General features: G+C 38.5%; 1 protein-coding gene across 3 annotated transcripts in view; it reads left to right on the top strand.

Annotated features, from left to right (window-relative positions):
* Nucleotides 1-14,539, top strand: part of TAB3 (TGF-beta activated kinase 1 (MAP3K7) binding protein 3) — a 55,306-nt gene that overhangs the window by 22,408 nt on the left and 18,359 nt on the right. For all 3 annotated transcript variants that reach the window (XM_088795220.1, XM_019710557.3, XM_074324296.2), the window contains 3 exons: nt 3,378-3,568; nt 7,307-8,759; nt 9,596-9,756. In XM_088795220.1, coding sequence (XP_088651346.1) covers nt 3,467-3,568; nt 7,307-8,759; nt 9,596-9,756 — 1,716 coding nt within the window. In that variant the 5' untranslated portion in view covers nt 3,378-3,466. The remainder of the gene's footprint in view (nt 1-3,377; nt 3,569-7,306; nt 8,760-9,595; nt 9,757-14,539) is intronic.

The following is a 14,539-nucleotide window of genomic DNA, read 5'->3' as shown; positions in this document are numbered from 1 at the left end:
TTCTTCAGGGAGACACTTTAAGACCATTCATATAGCCTACTCTTCATTCAAATTTCCCCCTAGATGTAGCATCCATTGATTCTTACTTGAAGCAATCTGCATACAGTGATGGCTGCAAAATGATTTTCCCAGCTCTAGCACTCCCTGCAAGTTTACCAGTTGGATTCTACTGTAAGCAAAAGCCCTCCCTTCTCCTCCATTTATATATGTGTCTTTATTTATGTCTTTAACTATTTATTATTGATATGGAGTCATGGATTCTTCTTTTCTACAAGCCTATAATTCATTACTGGCCTTAATTATTTTGGTGCTCAAATTGGCACAGATGTGGCCAGTGGGAGACTCTTCAAGCTGACTCACAGGTCCCTATGACAGGCTCCCATCACATTTTGAGTACTTCCTCACTCTGGCATAACAGCACACTCCAGGTAGAGCTATAGTTTTATATGAGAGACCTTCAGATACACGGGTGGCTTCAGTATAGTGTGTTTGCTTCTCCTGTGACAGTAAGCACAGCCTGCTGTGGCACCACAGTGGAGAGCCCTCTAGCCCAATGTAGAAGGAGAGGCACGGCAGCACGACTAACGGGGGGGAGGTGTCAGTGGGTGGTGCCACCAGTACTGACATGTATGGGATCAGTATGGCTTGGAGAAGCAGGGGGAGGGAGAAAGGTAGAAAAGTGTCTCAAGCAGATAGATGACCATGGGCTAATGGCCCGAGAAAAGGTGACACGGAACATCCATGCAAAGGATCAATCACACATGGCTGTTTGGTTGGGCTACAGAGTGATCAGATTTGCATCTGGCTGTGATGTGGAGGAAGGCAAGACCAGGGGCAGGGACAGCAGTAGGAAGTTGACGAAAACAATATTCAGACATGCCCTGAATAATAGTAACTAACGCTTCCTGACTTAATCACTGTTTTCCATGTAAATTCTGCTACAAAAAAAAGTTTTATATTAAAAGATCGAGCCAAAAATAAAACATAAATTCTCCTACAACCCTACTATTATTTTCGTTTTACAGATGAAGCTTCAAAGGCGGAAGGATTGAGTATCTTTCCTAGAGACTATTAAACGGCAGAACCAGGGTGCAGACCATGACTCACTTGATTTCACACTGTTTAGTTGCTTGTTCAAGAAGAGGAAGTCCAGGATCACACCACGGTTTCTAGTCTTGTTAACTGAGTGGTAGCATTCATGGAGAGAACAGCATTTGGGGAAGGGTTGTGGTAAGGAGTTCCTTTTTGGACATGTTGACATGTCTTTGGGCATATCCTTACGGTGCTGTGTAGTGGGCAGCTGGCTGTGTGTGTCTGGAGTGTGTGTGTCTGGAGGCTTGATAGACCGGTATGGGAATCATTAGCCTTTACATGTTATCGAAACCTTCGTAGTGATCACTTAGGATGTGATCACTGAGTAAAAAGGGGTAGAATGATAAGAGGCAGTTTAGGGAAAAACCCGGGGAAACGTTAATGTGACAAGAGAGGTGGGAAGAAACCAGGCTACTGTGATGCCACGGAGGCTGTGAAAAGGAAGGAATATCAGTAGTGTCAGATACTTCAGAGGTCGAGGACACAGGGGCCAAAAGACAGATCATCTGGATTTAGGAGCAGAGAAATGATGGGAGAGGGTGTTTCAGTGGAACGGTGAGATGAGCCAGACAGAGTAGACGAAGGAATGAATTGCCAAGAGAATAGTTATAGTACAGGGTGGCCGGAAGACCCATATATGCGCTCTTTGGAAGTTCTCTGTATTCTTCATCCACATTCCACTTTTTTCCTCATGTTTTTTTTAGATACCTTCAGTGTGGATGGTTGGGAGCTGTCAAAACAGTCCCTAATAGCTCTTTTTACCCATGCTTAGGCCTAGTCTTATAGACAGGGGCTTTGTGGCCACCTTGTACACACAAAGAGTACATAAATACTCTTGACAGTCTTGGCTTGGAAGGAAGAAGAGAGACAGCTAGATGCCCAGTAAACGTCAACAGATTGCATGCAAAATGAAACTCCGTTCCTATAACGAAAGTCAAATTAGAGATTCCATGGTATTTTTAAATTATCTGCTTAATTATAAACCAGCAAAACTAATTCAATATTTTCCTTAAATACTTCTTGTTTTAAAAATAGTCTCTGTAGTTCTCTGCATTGCCCCAAGTACTGGTAGGATTTAAAGTTCCGGGGCCTATTTGCAAGAAGCAGAAGATTTGGTGTGGGATGACCCTCCCTTCTGTGTGTGGTTTAGATATGTATCTTATAATCATGATTTCCATAAAGATGCAGGTATTTACTCCTCATTCTTAAAAAGTATTTTGACCGTATAGTGAGTGAACACAGCAGAAATATGAGATTGTACGGTATACACTGTATGTTTTTCCCCCTTTTAAAAATGAGAAGTGGGGGCGGCCGGTTAGCTCAGTGGGTTACAGCGTGGTGCTCTTAGTAACAACAAGGTTTCCGGTTCAATCCCCACATGGGCACTGTGAGCTGCGCCCTCCACAACTAGATTGAAACAACAACTTGACTTGGAGCTGATGGGTCCTGGAAAAACACTTAAATAAAAAGTTAAAAAAAAAAAAAGAAGTGCTGATTCAAAAGTGGATCAGTTAATTGACCCTTAATACTACTAGCTGATTTATAATTTCATTATTACTGTACTAGTTGCCTTATTTACATGGGTGCTTAACTTGACTACTGCCAGTAAGAAAGATTGGGGGTCAGTTTCCATTGCTCAAACCGTACTCCCACATCCTGTCATCTCAGCACCTGTGCCAGTTGCATCAGAACTAGCTAAACAGGTCTGGCTAATAATGATGGGACACCAGCGTCATCTTTGAAAACAAAGGATTCCACATTTCCTTTTTTATTTGCCCAGTTGTTTCATTTAGACATTGGGTTTCCTATACTTAGACTTCAAATTCAAACATTTTGGCTTCAAAGTACAGGGAGAATGTAAGACAGACAGGACAAGGGTGCTTTGTGGTGTTGATATTATCAAGTCCTTATTTTATTATTTCAGACATCAAAGTAATTGCTCTGCTTTGGAGGAGTGATGGGATAGCCCTTGGGAAAACATGAGTGATTATATACATGAGTAATATTTCTCAAGGCTAGAAAAATATGGTTGCCACATAATACTCTGCATTTTTCCTCTAGCTGCCACTTATTCTTTTTAAGCATTAAAATGAAACTGAAGTTTGGGGGGTGGGGTGGCTTTTTTTTGTTTGTTTTTAAACCAATGATTAGCTGCATTACATCAAGAAAAGTCTGGCTAAGTTGTATTTGTCAATTTTCCGACTTTGGAATCAGATATTCTTATTTTAGTTCACTAATAGCTTCTATTCAAATAAAGTGAAATAGGTAATTCATTTCTTTAATAGAAAATGACTGTGGTGTTGGAAGATCATTACTACTGGAAGGCTGGTTAGCATCCATTTCCTGAGAAAACTTGACCACCGCTGGCTCTGGCATGGCGCAAAGCAGTTCACAGCTTGACGTGCAGGTTCTTCACGACCTCCGACAACGTTTCCCTGAGATTCCAGAGGGAGTGGTGTCTCAATGCATGTTACAGGTAAGTTACCCACCAAAGATAGTGATATTAAGTTCCAGTGTTTCCTTCTTAGAGCTGGCTTTGTGCTGTGGTGACTAGAACTTGGTTACATTCTCTTGTGTATGGTGGAGGGTGGGGGGCGGCGTTTAGAGCAGGATTTCTCAGCCTTGGTGCTGTCAGCATTTTGGGCTGGATAATCTTTGTTGTAGGGGTCTGCCTTGTGCATTGTAGGATGTTTAGCAGCACCCTGGCCTGTACCCACTAGACGCCAATAGTATCCCCGCACGTGTGACAGCCAAAAATGTCTGCAGACATTGCCAAATGTCCCATGGGAGGCAAAATGGATCCCATGGAGAACTACTGATTTAGAGCAAACAGGGAAAAAGATGATTCTCACATTTCTCTTCTTACATTGTTTGGGTTGTGTCATCTGCCCCCAAATCCTTAGAACTGAATTCTGAAAATCTCAAATTTATTGTTATAACTTGTTAGACTATGCTTTAGAACCTATTTTTAAAAGTTTTTGGAGTATACTCTTTCTTACTAGTTTTTCTAGTTGATAAATGCTTACTAACAGGTCTAATTTTCAGTGTAAGGCCACTTTTAGTTTATTCACATTGCTTTTGTTGTCTTTTATAACGAATCTTCCCACTCAAGAGGCAGCAGAGAAAGACACCTAACACTTCCCCTCTTGAGTTTTACATCATCCTCCCCAGGATCTCAGTGTGTTTGGGGTTATAGCATTTCCCTACTTGGTTGACTTTGGGGAGCAGCAGCACTTTTCTATCTTGCCTACTAGACCTCCTCACACAATCAGTTCAGACTCCACCTTACTGCATAATATGCAAGCTCTGCCTTACTGCAGTGTGAGCAGCTCAGGGTATAACCTAAACCCATGTGAGCGTAATTACAAATAGAGACTCACAGAACAGTGGTGGTAACAGAGGTGCTTCCTTTGTTTGCAAGTCCTTTACGAAGTCTAGGCCTTTGGGCTTATTACTTGAGTGTTATAGCTTGTCTTTGTCTTTTCTACCATGCATTCTCAGTCTGAAATTCTGCTCTTCAGCACCCCCATTTTTGTCTCTGGTAGAGCAAAGGTACTTCCCACTGAATGAAACCAAGCATAAGTGAGGCTATGGTTTAAACTACTTCCTAGCAATCACCTTTCTAATCCATCCTAGGGCACCACCTCACTCTGACCTTTTCTTTTAAAATATTTTATTTAGCACTTTGTTTGACCTGTATTTTTTCGTGGCTTAGTGTCTTCATCTCACTTACTAAACTGAAGGAATGAAACTGTAAATTCAACTCAGTGAACATTTGTTGATAATTTACATTGTCCTTAGTCTTTTACTTGTTTGTTCCTTTGGGATTAAGAGATTTTCCGGTATGGAATTTACCACCTACTGGGTTTTCTCTGTTTGCATTAAAATGTATGAGACTCAGTACTTTGCATTTAGTACAGAAGTCTTACATCATTCCTCAATTCAGGATCACTTTTTAGGAGTATGACGCTTTTTTCTGCCTCAGTCCTTTCAAGACTGTTCATATATGTCTTCATAGAAATTCTAACCTCTTCTTTATCTAACTAAACAATTTTGATTTCTTTATTCTTCATATTTACTGTTTGATCAATTTTTTAACCAATTTTTTTCTTTTTAAGACATTTAGCAGGTCAAATATGATATTTGAATCTATTCTGGTGGTATTCTTTTAAAATTACATCCACAAAGATAATACTTGTAATATCTTGTATTTGTGGTTTTAAATTTTTCTTCATGAAAATTTACTCAGCTTGTTACTATAATCATTCATTTGAAATAGGCTGACAAATCCAACTTTGTATCATTTTGAATTTGGATCCTTTTTGCAACCATACTAGTAGTTAGGCTACTTAATTCAATGTAGAAAACATGAAATTTCAGGATCATTAATAAAAATGTCAAATAGTAAAGTGTCTATAACTGCTTTAGGTTTCAAATAAAACTCTAGCTTTCGTTCTCTCCTTAGTCTATAGGTTAATAAAATACTTGAAGGAGATATTTTATTTTCATTTTCCATATTATTTTCCGTCAGATATCTGTCAGTGACATTTTCTACCTGGCAGTCAATTTGAATCTTTTGGCTCCAAATTTGCTTAGTATATCTAGCTTCTCTCCCTTGATCACCATGATTTCCAAGAAGGATAAGAAAAAACAATCTTTGAGTTCTAAGTATGTTCTTCTTAAATTTCAATAGTATAGTTTTTTCTATGCCTCAGAAAGTATTTTTTAAATTATTTGAATTTGAGTATCAAAAGCTTCATATAAGGAAAAGGATGAAAGTTATCTATGGAGTTGAGTTTTGATAGTACCAGTTCTTTAAATTCCTGAGAATTCATTTTGCAAAGGTTTGCTTGACTGAATCTTCTTTTACTTCCTAAAGCTTGCAGTATAGTAAATGTATTTTGGGCCTAACATCCTCTCCCTTGAAATTCTTGTGTTATAGTGAAAAGAGCACTAAGAAGTCAGGAGTCCAAGAATCTAGACCTGGCTCTTCATTTAATTGCTTAAGTGCAAGCCATGTAACTTCACAGGTGTCTTTTTCCTTATCTGTAAATGAGTTGTGTTGGAGTAGATGAACTCTAAAAGTTCTCCCAGCTCTAAAATTGTGGTATTCTATGTAGTGTTTTGGGTTTAACCTTATTTGGCTCTCGACAGAAGTGCAGTGTTTCATTTTTTTAATATAAAATGTACTTTTCCTTAAAATAAATATATGGCAATGTGTATGTATGTGCGTATCTGTATGCACATCTAGGAACTGTAGAGAAGGTCATGAAAATTGAGAAACGTTAATAGATTATTTCAAAGGCAATAATAATAGTGTTTTAGGCTTATAAAATAATTACGAATTCTGTATTTTAATGGAAAACTACCTTATAGCTTAATATTTAAAAAAGAGGGAACCTGTTATTAGTTTGCTTACTGTTGACTGGAACATCTAAAATGTCAGTTTGTTACTGTCATCTTTGTGTATGTGTATGTCACTCAAAAAATTCAAATCCTTAAATGATTTTGAAAGTTTACCAAGCTACCTGTCATTGGGTAAAAACTTAAGACTAAGAGTGTGAATGAATTTCATTAAGGCAGTCGAGACCTGGTTTTATGTTAAATTAGCATAACTTAGGCAAAGTCATGGATCCATAATTGAAAAAGTGGACTTTTGAAAAAAACTTTCATAATGATGACAGTTGAAGTTATATAGGGATAACTTTGGTTAAAAGTGAAGGCTGCTTTAAAATTTTTACGTTTTTGACTAGGGATTTTATCATTCCTCCTTTTGTTGTTTCAGTGCCTTTTGAAAAACTAAAGCATGATTATCTTCATGATTAATGATGGCTATTACTTATTACTTATACTTGTATATTTCAGCAGTTGTGGTGAATCCAAGATTAGCCCAACATTTTAATTTGTTCAGATGCAACAAGTATAAAATGAGTCCTGGATTTGGAGTCAGAAAAACTGGGATGAGTCAATGTTCATTAGTAGGTACTTTACATTTCTGTAGCAGTAGCAGTAGTACTAGTCATGGGAGCTAAATGTCTGTAAGATACTATGAATCATTTGAGATCTGCTTTTCAGGATAGATGAGCATGAAGCTTTTTGTGCTTAAAATACTGTTCTCTGCTTATTCTATGACAGTCATATATGCATAACTCTGGCAAAACTATTAGGATTTGTTAATTTTTCCAATGTTACTTTTACCATATTCTTCCCCTAGAATAACAACAATCTTGAAGCCTGTTGCCGAGCCCTTTCCCAGGAGAGTAGCAAGTACTTATATATGGAATACCATAGTCCAGATGACAGCAGAATGAATAGAAATCGCCTTTTGCATATTAACCTGGGTATCCATTCTCCTAGTAGCTACCACCCAGGAGATGGTGTGCAACTAAATGGTGGTCGGACCCTGGTGCATAGCTCAAGTGACGGACACATTGATCCTCAGCATGCAGCCGCAGGTAAACAGCTGATATGTTTAGTTCAGGAACCACACTCAGCTCCAGCTATTGTGGCTGCTACTCCCAACTACAATCCATTTTTTATGAATGAACAGAACAGAAGTGCAGCTACTCCTCCCTCCCAGCCACCTCAACAGCCATCTTCCATGCAAACCGGAATGAATCCATCTGCTATGCAAGGGCCTTCACCGCCACCACCTCCTTCTTACATGCACATACCTCGGTATAGTACAAATCCAATCACTGTTACAGTATCCCAAAACCTCCCTTCTGGACAGACTGTACCAAGAGCTTTACAAATTCTTCCACAAATTCCAAGCAATCTCTATGGGTCTCCTGGTTCTATTTATATCAGACAGACATCTCAGAGTTCATCAGGAAGACAAACTCCGCAGAATACACCGTGGCAGTCCTCACCTCAGGGCCCAGTGCCTCATTATAGCCATTGTCCTTTGCCTGTTTATTCACATCAGCAGAACTATCAACCTTCTCAGTATTCTCCCAAACAACAGATCCCTCAACCTGCTTACCATTCGCCACCTCCTTCTCAATGTCCTTCACCCTTCAGCTCTCCACAGCATCAAGTGCAGCCTTCCCAGTTGGGCCACCCGAGTTCCCATGTCTTTATGCCACCCAGTCCTTCGACTACTCCACCCCATCCGTATCAACAAGGCTCTCCCTATCAGAAACAGGGAAGCCATTCAGTCGCCTATCTCCCCTACACAACATCTAGCTTACCCAAAGGATCCATGAAGAAGATAGAAATTACAGTTGAACCCTCTCAAAGACCTGGGACAGCAATGAATAGGAGTCCGTCACCTATCAGTAATCAACCGTCGCCACGGAATCAGCATTCACTGTACACAGCCACCACTCCACCTTCAAGTTCTCCTTCAAGAGGCTTGTCCAGTCAACCAAAACCTCCATTTAGTGTTAATCCTGTGTATATTACGTATACACAGCCATCTGGGCCTTCATGTGCTCCATCCCCAGCTCCTCGGATGATACCAAACCCAACTACAGTTTTTAAAATTACCGTAGGCCGAGCAACGACTGAAAATCTTTTAAATTTAGTGGACCAAGAAGAACGTTCTGCAGCCCCAGAACCGATTCAGCCAATTTCAGTGATTCCAGGCTCTGGGGGAGAAAAGGGAAGCCATAAATACCAGAGGACTTCTAGTTCTGGATCAGATGACTACGCCTATACACAAGGTAATTCTAGCCCTTTTATTGAATTTCATTTTTGTGGTGGGGTGGCAATCTCCTATTCAAAATAAAATAACATATTAGCTATTAAGAGTAGGGTTAGTGCTTAAGAGTCATCTACAGAATTTCTTTTGAAATACGAAAATGTTGGCATGCAGTAGTGACTTAATAAGACTTCTTCCTTAAAAAAAACATTCATTGGGAGAAAAATATAGATAAGTGAAATTGGTATTGTCAAAAACACAAACTACAGAGTGGGAAAAAGAGATTCATAGAGGGTAGACTAAAGTTCATCAAGGTGCAAGAATTTAAATGTGTTCTAAAGAGGATGGCCTAAAGGATATAATGATATTTGTAAGAAGTGGGATTAGTAATGAAGAGCGTTGTTAGTTAATAATGGACCTAAGTAAATATAAAGGAGAATAGTTCTTTAAAAGTCTATTTAAAAAAAAAAAAAAAAGTCTATTTAGATTGTTTCAAGATATCTGAGAATGTAGTGTTCTTTCAGTGTATAAGAAGGGAAGTTAATTATGATTGTAATTCAATGTGCCTGGTATTGAGCCTGTTTAAAACACACAGGTGTAGTTAAAGAGAATCTTAGGGAAACTAAGGACGACAGAACAAGAGGGACGGATAGATGATATTTTGGCAGCAGTTACAAGAGCTAAATTAAAGCAGATATGGAGGCAGAATAGCATTAGAAAGACGTGAGAGTAAATGCCAACTCAAGTTGGATGACAGGGTTGCTTACAGGTATTTTATACATTAGCAACGCATATAGGAATTTCCCCGTCACTTGTTCAATGTTATTCTCTGCAATGACTTTATCTGTAATGCTATAGCCTTGCTGTTACATCAGCGAGCAAGGATGGAGAGGTTAGCAAAGCAATTGAAACTTGAGAAAGAGGAGCTAGAGCGGTTGAAGGCTGAAGTGAACAGGATGGAGCACGACCTGATGCAAAGACGACTCAGAAGGGTCAGCTGTACCACCTCGATCCCAACGGTAAGTGACCTGTGGGGACGTGTGGATAGGAAAGTGGGGACATTGGCTGGCTGTCCAGGACGTTTGTTTTTCTTTTAGGTTCTGTTTCTGGCAGTTTTTTTTGTTTTTGCTTTTAAAACAATGTTTGAAGGACCTTTGCCTTCAACGGTCCTCGTCAGAATAATTTGTTACTTTATTTTTTTCACGTGTAGGAATTCCATAGGCTCATCAGTATTTTCAGATACTGACAGTTATAATCAAGCTATAGCATCCGATGTACAATAAATTCCTTTTTGTCAAAATAGAAAAGTGCACCCTGACCAAATATTTCATAAATTGTTCTCATGTATCCATTTATTCTCCTAAGTATATTATATACTTTCCCAAACATTTAAAAATTATTTTTCTAAGTCCGTTAATTTAAATGAGCTACAGTGAGATCAGTATGAATTTTGGGAGTGTTGACTATAGACTCTTTGAAGGCAGAGTTTTGTTAAGTGTAAATAATTGTACAAACTGAGATAACAGCATTGACAACAGTCCTAACAGGAGCTGCTCTAATGAAAGGATTTGGATAATATATTTTTAACATGTTGGTTAATATTTATGAAAAGTCTCTAAAATCTTACGACATCACAAGCTTTCTCTGATCCAGCCTATCATTTCACCTTTTAACATTCATTCAGTCCATGAGCCTATTCCACAGTTTATGAATGTGGTCCGATACTAGGTGTTTAGTGCATGCCAGCTAGTGGGAGAAATAGATCCATCAACAGATAACTGTAATAGCATGGGGTGAGTGCTCCATTTGCTGACGGTTACTGAGAGGACTCATACATCAACCAGTTTCTGTATATACTCAGTGCACTTCTCTGCTCTCACATTCCTCCTGCTGGAATGCTCTGGATGTGAAAATCCTGTCTGTTCCTCAGGGCTCAACTCAATCTCTGCTTTTTCCACAGAGCCATTCCTCATTTTCTTACCCTCTCTAAACTAAGGGTAATCTCTCTCTCTGAGTTTACAGGTTTAGAGAAGTGGGCATGTATGTATGTCAGGCCTGTTGCAGACAGCGTGTCTACAACTATGCCTCATAGAAAAAAAGTTTTTAACTGAGGTTCTTGGCTTCAAAGGAGATTTATGAATCCCTGAAATTATATGCAGTTTCATATGTGTGTTTATGTGGGAAGCAGGTCTATAGCTTTCCTCTGATTTTCATAAAGTTACTAAAGGAAAAAGGGGAGGAACCACTGCCCTAAACAGTGTATACTATTGCTGTATCGGCAGAGAGGAAAGGGGAAGGGATTTTAGAAGGAAAAATAACCTGAGGTAATGAAGGCTTGAAGTCAAGACAGACTTTCAGGAGGCAGCAATTAATAGTTCCCTCACTGAAGCTGAGATTTCTGATGTCTTAACAGGTTAATGTGCATGGGTAGAGTGGGGCTTAGACCTTGATCACTAGGTTGAGGTGTATGAACTACTGGTCATGGGGAACCAGTGGATGCTATTGGGAAACAGGCATATTTAATGATATTTTTCTAATATTGACTAAATTTATAAGTATATTCAATATTGGAAGTGAGGAGGGAGGGTATTAATGGAAATTACAAAGCTGTTTTTAACTGAAAGGTGATATTTCAGCCTCTTTTTTTTCTCACTCGAAATCTTAATTGAATTCTCTGAGGGGAGATATTGAAGAACGTAACTCATAGGAAACCACCTATGGTGGTTGAGCACTTTGGAGTCCTTTAGGTACTTGTAGAGCATAAGCAAAGTTTCTTAGCATAGAAGTCGTTTTCTCTAACATAACCATACAAGCTTTGATTAGCAGCCTCTTGGTGGGTGATGATCCCTGCCAAATTAAAGCCCTATCGGTTTTTCTGTTGTTGCTGGAAGTAGAGAACTAGCTAATGTAGCATAGGTTAGTGCTTCAGAAAAACCCCGATTTTAAATGAAAGCTTTTATTGATGAGACTTCTTTAGAAAAAGAAGGAAGTGGGTGAAACTGCTGCCCTAGGCTGTACTTATAGAGAATTTCAAAGGTAACGTAAAATGGGTGGAATAGTATAATGAACCCCCATGTAGCCATCATCCAGCTTCAGAAATTGGTAGTTCATGTGGTAATATTTGAGAGATGAGAAATTTGAGTGTGTGATTCCCGTGTGTTTCTGCTGCCAGGCCTAGAGTAAAATGGAGGACTATTAGGACAATTGTGGTTAAGATAGTGAACTCTCCATTCAGGTGCAAATTTGCATCCACTTCTGTTACTCATGTGTCACTCATACACCCTTGGATAAGTAACCTTCTCTATGCTTGTTTTCTTATCTGTAATATGTGTGAGTACCCATCTCATGGGATTTTTGTTAGGATTAAATAATAAACAATTTATACAATGCCCAACAAATAGTAAATATTCTTATAAAGTAAAGGTTAGTTGCAAGATACTGGAAAAATCTGCTTGAGATACAGAAATCTAAAGCATTTTATAAAAATTATTTCTTTTAAACTTTAGGAACATACATAACACAAGGGTGTATTATATGTAGGGAATTAATCAGAAAATAAAGCCTGTAGCCAGAATTCCCTTTTTGTTCATAGAGCACTGTGCCATAGTTGAAAGAGTGCCCACATAGGCTCTGGAGCCACAATAGCTCTGGCACTCACACACTTCTCTGCAGTTGATTTTCCCTATCCAGAAAAGGGAATTATAACAAGTACATTTTAATATTGTTATCATGTATGTAAAGTGCCTGGCTTGTCTGAGGTGCTCAGTAAATGGCTATCCCTATCGTGTCCCATGCTTCTAGGATTACCCAATATAAAATTCACTTTTTTTTGCTACTAAGTACGTATTATTATCTTCGCATTTTCCAACAAATTAATTCCTTATCAAGCAGTGTATTAAAAAAATTGCTTAGAAATGTGTGTGCCTAATGAGACTGGAATGCACATTTGTGAACAGCTCTGTGTGCAGTTGCAGAAACTTACAGTAACAATGACACAATCTTCCTAAGGAGGGCAAAAGTGCAAGATGCATGATTGCCATCATTTTTCTCAATCTACCCTGTTTCCCTGAAAATGAGACCCAGCCGGACAATCAGCTCTAATGCGTCTTTTGGAGCAAAAATTAATATAAGACCAGGTCTTATATTATGAGAGACCTGGTCTTATATTATAGTAAAATAAGACCAGGTCTTATATTAATTTTTGCTCCAAAAGACGCATTGGAGCTGATTGTCTGGTTAGGTCTTATTTTCGGGGAAACATGGTACTATTTGCAAAGCATAGTATTAAATGCTGTGGGAGATGTCATCTCTTAGAGACCTGTATGTATATCTGCCTATGTACCTATATGTATGTGTGTGTGTGTGTGTGTGTGCGAGAGAGAGAGGGAGAGACAGAGAACAAGAAGAAGACAGAGAAAAGAATGTGAGGCCGTAAATCAGAAGTTCTGGCCAGCTGAATTATGGTAGTGATATTAAGTACCTTCAGAGTTCTGAGACAGAAATGTTAGTTTTTTGCTGGTAGGGTTCAAAGATGAGAGTTTCATGGAGGAGGAGGAAATTTAAATTATATACCTTTGAAGGATAAATAAGATTTCAGTAAGCAGAGGGCTGCCAGTTATCCCCTCCCCCAAGTTTTTTCTCCCATTCATCTTGTTCTAATTGGGTTTTTGGACTAACAGCTTTGAGTCCCAGATGCATCATTGGGGCCAAGCCACCAAAGAACATCAGCGTTCTTCCACCCCGGTCTCTGTGAAACAGTTGCTTCAAGTGCTGAAACAGTTGACTTAAGGTGTTTCTGCTACCTTTGGGAAAAAAGCTTAGAATTTTTTACTTCGAAATGTATTTTACAAACTACTATAAATGAAAGCCAATCTTGAAACCCCTTCTCCACGAAAAACTACTTTTTGAGACATGGTGGTAACTTTTCAGAAAGCTTTTTCCTCTCAATTTAATACGAAAAGGACATAGGAATCTTATAGATAAACTGTTAGGTTAGTGAGTTCTAGTGGTTCTACTGTCTTTGGAAATGAGCCTGTTGACGAGAGCTTTTTGTTGTTGTTATAAGCAAATTTGCAGTAGCCTCTTGACCATGATGCATATTAAAATATAATCAAGTATCATAATAGTTAGTTACAGAGCTCCACTATTCAGGGCCACCGTAGTTGAAACCACCACCACCAACATCTAGGAAGGATCAGCTCCTTCAGATACTTGACTTTCCTGATATGATTCTACGAATAAAATAGGTTCTTTCACATGTTCCTAGGAAGATAGCATCACTCTTTGAAACCCCTGAACAAGACCTTTATCTTTAATATAATGTTCAGATATGTTTTAAACTCTTTTAATATTGCCTAGTAGAGATGGTATAAGCAATTTACATGTTAATGTCACATGGTTTACCCATAGAAATGAGAAAAGAAAAAGCAATCCCTCATAAATATTTCTAAATGACTTTTGTGTTCTAGCATTCTAATGGATTATAGCTCTTCTTATATATTCTGCCTGTAATAGCACTTATTTTCAACTTGATACCTATTAATTTAGTGGGAATTCCCAGTTATTCTGATAATACTTCTTAACACCATAAGATTTTGCATTATTGTGAATTAAAATAACCCTTTTTGCCCATTTTTCTACATTCTTACAGATTTAATTTTTAGCAAAATACATGTTTTTAACAGAATAGAATTTTATTCTGTCTTCCTATCCTAGCAGATTTTTATCTTTTACTTTATATATCACCTTAGAAACTTAATTAATTCCTAGGCTGTGCTGAAAGCTTTACTACCCATGCCTCTG

Source organism: Rhinolophus sinicus, chromosome 18 (assembly GCF_057876585.1).
Source record: "Rhinolophus sinicus isolate RSI-liver-muscle chromosome 18, RSI-T2T, whole genome shotgun sequence".
NCBI lineage: Eukaryota > Metazoa > Chordata > Mammalia > Chiroptera > Rhinolophidae > Rhinolophus > Rhinolophus sinicus.
The sequence above is the reverse complement of the archived record's forward strand: the minus strand, read 5'-3'. Positions and strand labels throughout refer to the sequence as shown.